The sequence below is a fragment of the Caretta caretta genome, chromosome 6 (genome assembly GCF_965140235.1).
Source record: "Caretta caretta isolate rCarCar2 chromosome 6, rCarCar1.hap1, whole genome shotgun sequence".
NCBI classification, from domain to species: Eukaryota; Metazoa; Chordata; order Testudines; family Cheloniidae; genus Caretta; species Caretta caretta.
In genome coordinates, this window is record NC_134211.1 from 60,126,605 (window position 1) to 60,140,883 (window position 14,279).

General features: G+C 41.5%; 1 protein-coding gene across 4 annotated transcripts in view; it reads left to right on the forward strand.

Annotated features, from left to right (window-relative positions):
• Positions 1 to 14,279, forward strand: part of FUT8 (fucosyltransferase 8) — a 287,005-nt gene that overhangs the window by 151,262 nt on the left and 121,464 nt on the right. For 3 of the 4 annotated variants that reach the window (XM_048854022.2, XM_048854025.2, XM_048854024.2), the window contains exon 4: positions 7,651 to 8,074. The exons of the other annotated variant lie outside the window; for it this stretch is intronic. In XM_048854022.2, coding sequence (XP_048709979.2) covers positions 7,866 to 8,074 — 209 coding nt within the window. In that variant the 5' untranslated portion in view covers positions 7,651 to 7,865. The remainder of the gene's footprint in view (positions 1 to 7,650; positions 8,075 to 14,279) is intronic. 4 annotated transcript variants of the gene reach the window in all.

Genomic DNA, 14,279 nt, shown 5'->3' on the forward strand with positions numbered 1-14,279 from the left:
GATCCATTTCCCCAATATATTTTTAATTGTACTCTAATCAAATACATTTGTGTAACATTTTGAATTCGTGCATATATTCTGTTGTGAGATCATATAATGAAAATCTATCTTGCAATGGATGTTTACAGTGGAGGTAAGGAGGCAAAGTTAGAGTCCCAACTGAAACCTTAAAAGCCTGCTGTCAAGTCAAATTTAGGCCAGAATTTCTTTATAGAAAGAGAATTCTTACCAAACCAAAAAGCAATATAAATGTTTTAATTGAAATTAAAAAATTACTGTTGAAGCAGTTTTTTTTAAATTAATAAATGTTCCCCTGTGGAATTATGGTAGTACATGAACACCTGAAGTAAACTTGGCTTGAAATTGACTGGCCTCGTATCTATTTCCAAGTTCAATAGAAATATAAACTAGGTTTTAAAATTCAGTTTGAAAAATCTAAAGTGGTATTAGCAACACAGTAAGGATTTTTTTTTCTTAAAGGCATTAAAATCTCTGTGTCCTCTCATTTCCACAATTAGCTATAGATGCAGAAAACTATCTTTCCTGGTCAAGACTTTTTTCTAATCTAGTTTTATTTTATAGAGTTGTAGTTTTAGTATTAGCATTGCTTATTTGTGACTGTGTTTTCAAAACATAGTTTTAAACTTTTTTCTGCATTTAGTGCAGTTTTTTTTCCTCACTGTGTGCACTGTGGCGTGGTGACACAGTTAAAGAAGTATGGGCGGGATGAATGGACTATAAGGTGGATAGAAAGTTGGCTAGATTGTCGGGCTCAACAGGTAGTGATCAATGGCTCCATGTCTAGTTGGCAGCTGGTATCAAGTGGAGTGCCCCAAGAGTTGGTCCTTGGGCCGGTTTTGTTCAATATCTTCATAAATGATCTGGAGGATGGCGTGGATTGCACCCTCAGCAAGTTTTCAGATGACACTAAACTGGGAGGAGAGGTAGATATGCTGGAGGGTAAGGATAGGATACAGAGGGCCCTAGATAAATTAGAGGATTGGGCCAAAAGAAATCTGATGAGGTTCAACAAGGACAAGTGCAGAGTCCTGCACTTAGGACGGAAGAATCCCATGCACCGGTACAGACTAGGGGCTGAATGGCAAGGCAGCAGTTCTGCAGAAAAGGAGCTAGGGATTACAGTGGATGAGAAGCTGGATATGAGTCAACAGCGTGACCTTGTTGCCAAGAAGGCCAATGGCATTTTGGGATGTATATGTAGGGGCATTGCCAGCAGATCGAGGGACGTGATCGTTCCCATTTATTTGACATTGGTGAGGCCTCATCTGGAGTACTGTGTCCAGTTTTGGGCCCCACACTACAAGAAGGATGTGGAAAAATTGGAAAGAGTCCAGCAGAGGGCAACAAAAATGATTAGGGGCCTGGAACACATGACTTATGAGGAGAGGCTGAGGGAACTGGGATTGTTTAGTCTGCGGAAGAGAAGAATGAGGGGGGATTTGATAGCTGCTTTCAACTACGTGAAAGGTATGAAGGAATGAAGGAGTCAATGCTGGGAATAGCACCATTCTCTGTATCTACTGCAAGGGATCTATCCGAGACTGTTGATGCCATGGTTTCAGCACTAGCTGGTTCATGCCACCTCCACTTAAGTTAGCTAGGGCTTTGAAATTGTTGCTAACAACATTGTTAGCTTTTCAGTGCCTGCTGTGGTTCTGGTTCTAATGGATGAATGAACACCTTCTTCTAACTTGGATGTTGTACCTCCATCAGAAATAGAGGTGCAGTCAAGTCAACGTTTCTAGTAGGCCTGAGTTCCACACTTCTCTGCCCTCAAGCATAAAGGCAAGAGCAGTCAGGTCTTCAAGGCATTTTCTGTGCCAATGACCCATTCCTCCTTTAGCTAGAAAAAGTAGTCATGGACACATAGGTCCAGGAAGCGCAGAGGGAATTCAGAGCTGTCAATTGTGGCTTCCCCAATGTTAAGAAGAAACTCATCTGCAACCCTGTCTTGCCCTCAAGTCTCTCCTAAGCAGACAGGGATGCTACTTCTTCCCTGGTGCCAATATTGTTGCAAGCTCTTCTGGTGCTACTGATTCCCTGGACTCAATTTGACTGTCCTCAGGAGGAAAGAAATCTTATTGTGCCAGGGTTGCTGGTTATCTGATCAGAGCTCTTTTTCATATCTGGCCCCGGGGAAGTCTTCCTTGGTTCTAGGGGCTGTTCCAGTTGACCTTTTTGTCTTTTGGCTTTGAGACTTACCTGGACAGCTCCTAGACCAGTAAATATGAGTTCTGGTCCCCTTCTGGTCCTTCTAGAAACTTTCCTTATCAAACTCATTAGGCTCCCTGGGTGAATTTAATCCAGCCCATTTTACCTGGTCTTTATAATCCGTGGATGAGGTGGATTTATTGACAATCTTCTATGCCATCAGCTTCTATATGGTGCCCAGGGTCTTCACCAAATACTTTGCCCAGGTGGGCAAATCTTATCTATGGTATGAGCTAATTCTTAAATGCATGAATTTAGATGACCATCTGATTGAAGCATGCTTTTGTCAGGCTTTGAAAAACTTGATCAAAAGTACTTGTAATTCATTTCAAACTCTGGACCTCCTTTTATATTGGGAAAACAGTCTTCTGGTATCCTCTCAGATGATTTATTTCACTAGCACTAAATCAAACTCCGTTCATGTCTTTTTCTTTTTTCTTTTTTCTTTTTTTTCCCCTCTAGAGGAGAGTTTTTTGAATGTGTCATAAGGCCTATTTACCTTACATGAAAACCTGTGTCAGACAATGAGGTTCTTCCTCCATCTGATAGGCCTCATGGCATCCTCACCATATGTGACACTTTATGTCCACCTTTGGATGAGGTCTTCCACTTTTGTCTAGCTCAGAACTTTACTCCTAATGTTGATGATATGTCTGCTTACCTGACACAGGTCCTTGAGTTTCTAGAGTGATGGGAATTGGTGATCACTTGCTCAGAGACAAGGTCTTCACTCCTCTGTCACCATCAACTGTAATTATCACAGAAGACTCCAAACTGGGCTGGGGATCCTTCACAGTGCATGGTCATTGGAGCATAGGGGAGGAGAAACTGCTTATAAATGATTTGGAGCTGTAATATGTTAGCTGAGACCTCAAATAATTTCTCTCAAATCAGAGGCAGTGTGGTTCAAATTCTTACAGACAGCACTAAAGCCATGTTTCTTTTAGATAGACAAGTAGAAGCCCCCAAGCCTTTTTACTGGGACACAATAACTCTCTGGGACCAGTACATAGCTCATCATTTTTATCCTATTGTCCTTGATTTGGCCAGCAAGGAGAAAATTCATGTAGACAAACTGAATTGTATTCTTCAGGATCAGTGTGAGTGGCCACTGAATCCACTGGTTTGCAACTAGTATCAATATAAAATGCCTGAAATTGTGCTCCAGAGCATGAATGGACAAACTTTCTCTCATGGATGCTTTCTTCTTGAGTGGGAGCAGTATTCTCTGCTATGTGCATTTCTTCCTGTTCCTCTGAGTAACTTGAGGTGGAGGTGATGTGGGGTAAAAAAAAGCAGCACAAGGCCAGATGATAATTTTGATTGTATAAGTGTGGGTCAGGCAGCAGCGGTGGATGGTTCTCCTAGAGTTTTCTTTCAGTCCATATCCTTGATCTTAGAAGCCATTAACTGTGCTAACATGTTTTTTCATGGAGGCTGAAGTTTTTCAAAGTTCCTTTTGCTCCTCTATAAAGAAAAATCTGCCCAGGTTTCTTTAGAAACTTGCTTGACAGTTCAAAGAGATATATTTGTTTCAGCTCTGAAAACTCAGGCAATCAAGCTCCAACTGGTACTTCCTTAGACTCTTTGCTCTTTTGTTTGGCAGCCAGCTTTCTGTGGGGTCTGTCTACCCTGCAAACAATGAAGACTCAGCAGCTCAGCTTTTATCTCTAGTTAGCAGCTTGAGTTCAACCCCAGGCTGCCCTATAGACTTGAACTCAAGCTGCTAACTCAAGTTCAAAGACAAGTTTCTGTACCTTCATTGCTGCTTTAATCTGATTTAGCTAAGGTGTTGTATAATGTGAATTAAGAACTTTCTGTGTAGTGTACACGTGCCCCCAGAGTACCCTTCTGAGGAGGAGAATTAAGTGTTGTCATACTCAGAGGCTGAAGCACAGCCGCAGACTCAGTCTTCATAGTCTGTCCCTGCTCTACTATTGCCTTTCATTTGCTATTGAGAAGTCAACTTCTACCTCCTATTGGCCCATAATGCCAGCCTCCATCACCCTCTTATTACACTTTCAAACAAATACCTTTGTGCTTTCTTCTGTGATGTTCCTCATGCTTGGAAGGAGTTCCCTATAAACAACCACAAAGTTGCCTCCTACTCCTCCTTTGAAGCCCTTCTGAAAACTCACTCTTGCCATGTTGCCTGCAAAAAAAAAATATTGACAATGGTTAGGCTCCTGGTGCGTTGAGACCATTGCCTAGGATGCTGACCGATATTGTCTCATTATTTCCTTATATTCTGTCTATCCTTGTACTCTGTTGTCTCTTGTCCTCCATACGATCGAGGGTAGGGATAGGGTCTGGAGAGACCTAGACAAATTGGAGGTTGGGCCAAAAGAAATCTGATGAGGTTCAACAAGGACAAGTGCAGAGTTCTGCACTTAGGAAGGAAGAATCCCATGCACCCATGCTGGGGACCGACTGGCTAAGCAGCAGTTCTGCAGAAAAGGACCTGGGGATTACAGTAGATGGGAGGCTGGATATGAATCAGCAGTGTGCTCTCGTTGCCAAGAAGGTCAATGGCATATTGGGCTATATTAGTAGGAGCATTGCCAGCAGATCGAGAGAAGTGATTATTCTCCTCTATTTGGCACTGGTGAGGCCACAGCTGGAGTATTGCGTCCAGTTTTAGTCCCCCCACTACAGAAGGGATGTGGACAAATTGGAGAGAGTCCAGCGGAGGGCAACAAAAATTATTAGGGGGCTGGGGCACATGACTTATGAGGAGAGGCTGAGGGAACTGGGGTTATTTAGTCTGCAGAAGAGAAGAGTGAGGGGGGATTTGATGGCTGCCTTCAATTATCTGAATGGGGGTTCCAAAGAGGGTGGAACTAGGCTGTTCTCAGTGGTGGCAGATGACAGCACAAGAAGCAATGGTCTCAAGTTGCTGTGGGGGAGGTCTCTAGGTTGGATATTAGGAAACACTTTTTCACTAGGAGGGTGGTAAAGCACTGGAATGGGTTACCTAGGGAGGTGGTGGAACCTCCTTCCTTAGAGGGTTTTTAAGGCCCGGCTTGACAAAGCCTTGGCTGGGATGATTTAGTTGGTGTTGGTCCTGCTTTGAGCAGGCGATTGGATTAGATGATCTCCTGAGGTCTCTTCCAACCCTAATATTCTATGATTCTATACTTGGATTGTGAACTGTTTGGGGGGTAGGGGACCATCTTTTTGTTCTGGGTTTGTACAGAGCCTAGCACAATTGGGTCATGATCCATGACTAGTGCTCCTAGGCACTACAGTAATAAAAATAATTAATATAGTATTGTAGGACTGCTTTAAGAATGTCTTTGCAGCTATAAGGTTTGAAGGACCAGAACAGAAACTGGACCCTATTGATTCACTCTTACTAAGGAGGAACAACCAAAAGCTTGTGGAAGCAGCCTATGTCTCCCCAGATGCAATTTGCTTTTTGCCATGACAGAACAAAAAATACATATATAAAGTTGCCTTAGAAATGTTTAGAAAATTATGGGCTCCTAATGTGCGATTCTGAAATTGTCTTGTTCAAGGAAAACTGATCTGCACATTGATTTGTCTCACCAAAGACCCCTTAGATACAAAGGCTGAGAGGGTTACTAGAAATCTTTTTCATTTAAGTGTTACTCAGTTGTTATCTACTGACTATTAATCCTGTATGTCCAGATCTGCCATCTGCTGGTTGTCTGAGATGAAGGTTTTGAGCCACACTCTCAAAAAAGGTGAGAAAGCTCTGTCAGGTTTTGGTGGCAGTTAGTAATTTTCATGTTACCTTGAATTTCATGGATCTGGAAGCCAATGCTGTCCACATATCCTTTGTTACTGGATGAGTATGTAGGTTATTGCATGGTAGAAAAAAACATTCCTTTCAACTTAGAATGGTGACTTTTCCCTTGAAGTTGGTAGAGCCACAAGGAGACCATCATCGAAGGAAGGTAAAAAAAGAGTTTAGAGAAATGTTTCAGAGTGCTTTAGTTTAGATGACAGATTTACAGACTTGAAAGGAGGGCAAAAGAAAACTCCCAACTGCATAGGAAATACTGATTCCTGACAATCTGCACAAATTTTCAGTTGCAGACAAGGAAGAAAGAGTAACACGGGGGGTTAGATGATTGTGTGCCTTTCTTATTAATTAGTACTTTAAAATATCAGTTCTGGATACAGTGAGATAAAGGAAATTGTTAGAACCAGGAGGTTATGTATTTTGCTAAGCAGAAAATTAACTGAGAGATGTTTTAAAAAGGTCACTTTGGATAAAATTGTTTTGGTCTTTTTATGTCAAATGTAGTACTTTTTAATTTGGTTTTAACAGTTGCATATGTAACTCGTATATAAATAAACATGAGTTTTAACAATTTGAACTGGCTTCATAAACCTGGTTTTGTTTGGAGATATGTGGGTATGCATCATTGCATATGTTTTAGCATTACATGAAGTACTTATGCATTCTTCACACCATTCAAAAACTTAGCTGATTTTTCTTTTTTTCTTTCTGTCTGGAACCAGGTGTGGTTTCCCTCTGTGCTTAACTATAGGGTGTTAATTTGTTTGAAGTGTCCCCCCCACCCCCTTTGAAAGTTCAGTGTTTCTTTGTAGGAAACATTTGTGAATAGTATTGGAGGGCCTAATAATGAAGCTGGATTGTGTTGCAGTTTAAATGAGAAATAAAAATTTGTAGTTTAATTTTACATTTCCATACTTGAAGCCAGTGCAGGTTGACCTGTTATGCTCATACAAAGCACATGAGATATTTTATAGGGGAGAAGGCAACTTGCCACATTTATTGAGAATACAGACCTAGTTAAGGATGAATGCATATGGAGGATAGTTATTTTATAAATTATTGCTTATAGTCTTTGGAGTGCTTGTGAGCTGCTTAATTGCTGTTATAGATGCTGCTTGGCCAATCTACATGTCAGTAGTGTAGTCTAATATAAAAATGGCAACCCACCTCTTGTGTACTAAGGCAAGTACAATAATGATAGCTAGTAGTGAGAGCTCATAAAAATGAGAAAGGATAGATGATGAAAAAATAGTATAATTGAATAATAGCTATGCTTACATTTCCATTTGAGATAATACAAAATTTACTGCAGAATGCCTATTCTGATTTATTGATAAACCAATGACTTAACCCTTTGTAGTGTGTGAAATGGTATTGGACAAATTAGTGAGCATTATTATTTGGAAGAGCTGATGATGCTTTGTGTTGTTTTAGTTCTGGAGCTGATTGTTTTATCACATGGCATATTTCTAATAAACACAGTAGATTTAGTGTGAAAACTTAAGAGGTTTTCTTTCCTTAGTTGATGAAGGGGTAGAAATCTTATCTGCCCGTTTTCTTGCATGTACATTTACTTTAATTGCAGTCCAATATATTCGATTATTTACAAGTCATGTTACTTAATTACACTTGTTTTATTCTTTTTACAGAATATAAAACGAAGAAGCACGTGATACTAAAGCTTTCTACATACAACATTATAAGGATCTCTCTCAAAGAATTGCTGTAGGACTAACACTGATTATAATTTGTCTTAAGCATAATGTGGTGAAACAGAGGAACAGAAGTTGTCCATCTTTGTGGAGACTAAGGAATTACAATGTTTATTTTGTGAGCTAAAACAGTTTTGCAGTGAACTGAGCATATGAAAATGCGGCCATGGACTGGTTCCTGGCGTTGGATTATGCTCATCCTCTTTGCCTGGGGGACCTTGCTATTTTATATAGGCGGACACTTGGTACGAGACAATGAACACCCAGATCACTCCAGCCGTGAACTATCCAAGATACTTGCAAAGCTTGAACGTTTAAAACAGCAAAATGAAGACTTAAGGCGGATGGCAGAGTCTCTCAGGTAGGTTTAAAAAAAATTATTCAGAGAACCTGTGTGATGTCTCAAAGTTTTTTAAAGTTTTTTTATCCCATTGTTTATACACATTTGCAAGATTAAAACGGATTTCATACAAGCATTTTTTCCCAGTTATTCCTCTGTGCAAATGGTGGTATGGTTTATTGTGAGTAAATGTTCAAAAAAATTAATTGTATGACAGTTACTATGTATGCTGATGATGTATGACAGGATCGAGACAAATGTAATCTATCTTAATGCAGACTTTTCCCCAGAAAGACATTTTAGAGACTATATATGTAACCCTTCTGCCATGCGGAGCCAGCAGCAACAAGGGCTAGGTTCAGTATCTTTTGGTTTCTTTTCAACAATACAATACAAAACCAGCTCAAGTGCCCACCCAGTGACCTGGGACAATTACACACCACCCCCTGGGCACCAATAAGAGGCAGTACTTCCCATTTCACAAGCACAGAGTCTGAGTGTAGCAAAAACTTTTAATAAAAGGAGGGAATTAACTTAGCATTAATTTCGGAAAACACCACAACTAAGGTTCATAAACACAAACCAAGAGCAAAAGACCCACCCCCAAGTAAGTTGGGCAGTGTCCTTTTCCTCTCACGGTCTTAAGTCCAGCAACCCAAAAGTCCCTTTAACGTGCCCATCCCTTCTCTGTACCCCACTCACAGTTGCTGTCCTTGGCCAGTGCAGCCCCAGAGTTCAGAGGTTCATCCACAGAGTTCACCTCCCACCCTGTGTGGAAGGCGGGGTAAGGAGGCACCTTAGACACTGCATTGCTCGGGCACTCGCTCATCGCCACAACAGCCGATTGCCACGCCTCTGCAGGGCTCTGCTCTGGCCCTCTCCGCCAGCCGCCCTGCTGGCCGCTTGCCTCGCCTCTCTGCCAGCCGCCCTGCTGGCTGCTTGCCTCGCCTCTCCGCCAGCTGCCCTGCTCGTCGTGCCTCTCTCCCAGCTGCCTGCTTGCCAAGATGTCTTCAGCCCCCCCCCCACACTTAATATAGCTCTCAGGTTTTATTTTGTTAAAGGGAAATCATGCCTCACCAATCTACTAGAATTCTTTAAGGGGGTCAAGCATGTGGACCAAGGGGATCCAGTGGATATAGTGTACTTAGATTTTCAGAAAGCCTTTGACAAGTTCCCTCACCAAAGGCTCTTATGCAGAGTAAGCTGCCACAGGATCAGAGGGAAGGTACTCTCGTCGATTGGTAACTGGTTAAAAGACAGGAAACAAAGCGCAGGTATAAATGGTCAGTTTTCAGAATGGAGAGAGGTAAATAGTGGTGTCCCCCAGGGATCTGTTCTGGGACCTGTCCTATTCAACATATTCATAAATGATCTGGAAAAAGGGGTAAACAGTGAGGTGGCAAAATTTGCAGATGATACAAAATTACTAAAGATAGTTAAGACCCAGGCAGACTGCGAAGAGTTACAAAAGGATGTCTCAAAACTGGGTGACTGGGCAACAAAATGGCAGATGAAATTTAATGTTGATAAATGCAAAGTAATGCACATTGGAAAGCATAATCCCAACTATACATATAAAATGATGGGGTCCAAATTAGCTCTTACCACTCAAGAAAGAGATCTTGGAGTCATTGTGGATAGTTCTCTGAAAACATTCACTCGATGTGCAGTGGCAGTCAAAAAAGCAAATAGAATGCTGGGAATAATTAAGAAGGGGATATATAATAGGACAGAAAATATCATGTTGCCTCTATATAAATACATGGTACTCCCACATCTTGAATGTTGTGTGCAGATGTGGTCACCCCATCTCAAAAAAGATATATTGGAATTGGAAAAGGTTCAGAAAAGGGCAACAAAATGATTAGGGGTATGGAACGGCTTTCGAATGAGGAGAGATTAATAAGACTGGGACTTTTCAGCTTGGAAAAGAGACTGCTAAGGGGAGACATGATTGAGGTCTATAAAATCATGACTGGTGTAGAGAAAGTGTATAAGGAAACATAGAATCATAGAATATAAGGGTTGGAAGGGACCCCAGAAGGTCATCTAGTCCAACCCCCTGCTCGAAGCAGGACCAAATCCCAGTTAAATCATCCCAGCCAGGGCTTTGTCAAGCCTGACCTTAAAAACCTCTAAGGAAGGAGATTCTACCACCTCCCTAGGTAACGCATTCCAGTGTTTCACCACCCTCTTAGTGAAAAAGTTTTTCCTAATATCCAATCTAAACCTCCCCCACTGCAACTTGAGACCATTACTCCTCGTTCTGTCATCTGCTACCATTGAGAACAGTCTAGAGCCATCCTCTTTGGAACCCCCTTTCAGGTAGTTGAAAGCAGCTATCAAATCCCCCCTCATTCTTCTCTTCTGCAGGCTAAACAATCCCAGCTCCCTCAGCCTCTCCTCATAACTCATGTGTTCCAGACCCCTAATCATTTTTGTTGCCCTTCGCTGGACTCTCTCCAATTTATCCACATCCTTCTTGAAGTGTGGGGCCCAAAACTGGACACAGTACTCCAGATGAGGCCTCACCAATGTCGAATAGAGGGGAACGATCACGTCCCTCGATCTGCTCGCTATGCCCCTACTTATACATCCCAAAATGCCATTGGCCTTCTTGGCAACAAGGGCACACTGCTGACTCATATCCAGCTTCTCGTCCACTGTCACGAGAAGTGTTGTTTACTTTTCATAAAACAAGAGCTAGGGGTCACCAAATGAAATTAATAGGCAGCAGGTTTAAAACAAATAAAAGGAAGTATTTCTTCACACAATGCACAGTCAACCTGTGGAACTCCTTGCCAGAGGATGTTGTGAAGGTCATGACCATAACAGGGTTCCAAAAAGAACTAGATAAATTCATGGAGGATAGGTCCATGGCTATTAGCCAGGATGGGCAGGAATGATGTCCCTAGCCTCTGTTTGCCAGAAGCTGGGAATGAGTGATAAATCACTTGATGATTACCTGTGCTGTTCATTCCCTCTGGGGCACCTGGCATGGGCCACTGTTAGAAGACAGGATACTGGACTAGATGGGCCTTTGGTCTGATCCAGTAGGGCCGTTCTTATGTTCTCAGTGATTTCAGCTCTCAATGATATCAGCTGTTAGTGGGGTAGCCTCACTGCTGGTGCACACTGGACAGTCTCTTGCAATAGAGACACTGTCCCAAAGTAGGTCAAATACTTAGACCTAGGTAGCAGTGATTTCAGCTCTGCAGCATGTAACAAGACTCTCAATTGAGTCTAAATTAGCTCTTTTATTATACCATGGAGAGAGGAAGGGTCTAATGGTGTCTAGGACCATTAAACCAGGCCCACACCACCAGGTACATTGGGCTTTGTAACCCATGCCCCTTGCCTAGCGAGTGCTGTTCAGTTGAGGGCGAGTCCCTCCATTGCGGTATGCCAGGTACAGTTCTGCTGTCGTTGGTTCACACAACAAGGATAACAACCCTTTATTACTCCTGCCCGAATAACAAGGAGCCTGGGGATCCAACTCCAGCCACAAGTGATCATTTGGGCAAGCAGTCCCATTATGCTGAGCACCTAGGCAGGGTTGGTGTGTCCACGCAAATGAGATCAGCTTCTTAAGACTTTTTCCACAGCTCACCACTAGATGTCAGGGGAGAGCTCATCCAGACTCTCCTTACATCTATACAGTACAAAATTACCTTATTTTAAAATGTAGCGTGTTAACTATGTTATAACAAAGATGCCTTCTATTAAAGATATTTTCCTACGCATTTGGATTGCTCGTAATTGACATTGACGAGACGTACTATATTGAAGAAATGTTAGTGTTCACATTTTAGAAAAGCAGCATTTTAGATAAGTAGCAGAATTCATTTGTAATTTAATTAATCTGTGAACAAATTATGCATAGCACATAAAGTACAGAGAATCCAATTCTTTGGTCATCTTTATGATTGAATGGAACAGCGTGTGCAACATGCTGTCAGCTTTAAAGAAATGAAGTGATATTCCTACCCTGAAGCCCTGTTTAACCCAGGGACAAGTTTTTAACTTCAACTTCTATCCATTGGATCTTGTTATTGCTGCTAGATTAAAGCGCCTCCTTATGTCTGATATCTTCTTCCTATGTAGGTATTTATAGACTAATCAAGTAACTGTAATTGCCTATACACCAGTGCTAGTTGCCTTCGTAATAAACAAGAATAACAGGAATTGCTCTTTATGAGCATAAATTTGACCTCGTTGGTATTACTGAAACCTGGTGGGGAGATTTGCATGACTGGGACTCTCAAGAGTTGCGACCAAACAATGATGTAATCTGCACCTGTTTCCAAATTCCCCTTTGATTACTGCCTACCTTACTTTGCCTAAAAATTGAGGGCTATCAAAATGGACAAGTGGATACTAGATATCATGCACTTTGGCTACACCATCAAATTTATTTCTCCACCTCCTCCAAAACCACTACCTTGGCTCCTCTTCCAGGACCACTCTTAAGAGGAAATCCTCGGACATGAGGTGGACTCTCTCCTTGTGTTAGGAGCAAGTTCCACTCAGCATCAAGGAAAAGGGTTTTACTTACAACTATTTAATAGTTCCTAGGAAAAGGGGAAGATGGAGATCCGTTTTTGACCTATGACAGCTAAATATTTTTATTCATGAATTAAAATTTCACATGAGAAGAGTATCTTCCAATATAGACTGGCTAACCTAGTGAGACAGGTTTTAAACTAGGTTTGACTAGGGCAGGAGATAAAAGCCCACAGGTAATTCCAAAACCTGGAAACCTGGGTGAAGGGTCAGAATCTGGGGAAAACCTGGCAATCACAGCAGAGTGAAGGAGAGAGGAGGCAAAATAGAGGAGAAATCTATCTTAGGTATCTGCATACTAAGTTAAGAAGTATGGGGAATAAACAGGAAGAACTAGAAATACTCGTGAATAATCAATTACGACATAACTGGCATCCTAGAAACGTGGTGGGATAATTCATTTAACTGGAATATTGGTATAGAAGGATACAGCTTGTTCCGGAAGGACAGGCAGGGGAAAAAAGAAGAATGTGATGCCTTTTATATCAAAGATGTGTACTCTTGCACTGAGGTTGAGATAAAAGTGGAGACATAGCTGTTGAAAGTCTCCAAGTAAGGACAAAAGGGGTAAAAAAAAAAAAAAAAAAACCCAAGGGTAATGTCTTGGTAAATGTCTGCTATAGATCACCTAACCAGAAAGAAGACGAAAGATGACACTTTTTTTTTTTTAAAACAAGGAATAAAATCATCCAAAACATGGTACTTGCTGGTGATGGGGGACTTTAACTATCCAAATATTTGTTGGAAAGTAATACAGGAGAGCACAGATTATCCAACAAGTTCTTGGAGTGCATCGGAGACAGTTTTTTATTACAGAAGTGGAGAAAGTGACGAGGGGAGAGGCTATTATAAATTTCGTTCTGATTGAGAATTTGAAGGTGAAAGGCAGCTTGGATGAAAGTGACCATGAAATGATAGTTTATGAGCTTAAGGAATGGTAGGAGGGAAAACAACAGAATAAAGACAAGAGACTTCAAGAAGGCAGACTTTAGCAAACTCAGATAATTGGTAGGTAAGATTCTGTGGGAAGCAAGTCTAAGGAAAAAAGAGTGCCGGAGAATTGGCAGTTTATTAAAGGGACATAAGGGGCACAAGAGCAAACTATCTCAGTGTAAATGAGGTAGGATCTGAGGCTAAAATAGAAAAAGAACAAGTTAACGATTACTTAGACAAGTTAGAAATCTTCAAGTCAGCAGGGCCTGATGAAATACTTCCTAGAATACTTGAGGAACTGGCTGAAGAGATCTCTGAGCCTTTAGTGATTATCTTTGAGAATTCAGAAAGGACAGACAAGATCTCAGAGGAAAAGTACAAATATAGTGCCTATCTATAAATAGGGGAACAAAAACAAGCCAGGGAATTATAAACCAGTCAGCTTAATTTTGCTATCCTGAAAGATAGCCCAACCAGCCCTTATAGGACAAACCTTAGGACTGGTCCACTGCCTAACCCAGCTAAAGTGATTTCAGCTGAGCTGGTGCTGGGTAAGTGTCACCTCTGCGTTGTCTCTCTCCACAGTTTTGCCTCTATGCCATCTCTTGTCACACTGTTGCAGTGCCATCCCTACTCTGGATCTGGTCCAGAGGCTGTGCCATCTAACCCAGCTATAGTAATTATAGCTCTGGTGGTGCTGAATAAGGGGGTCTTTAACAGAGTTCACTCA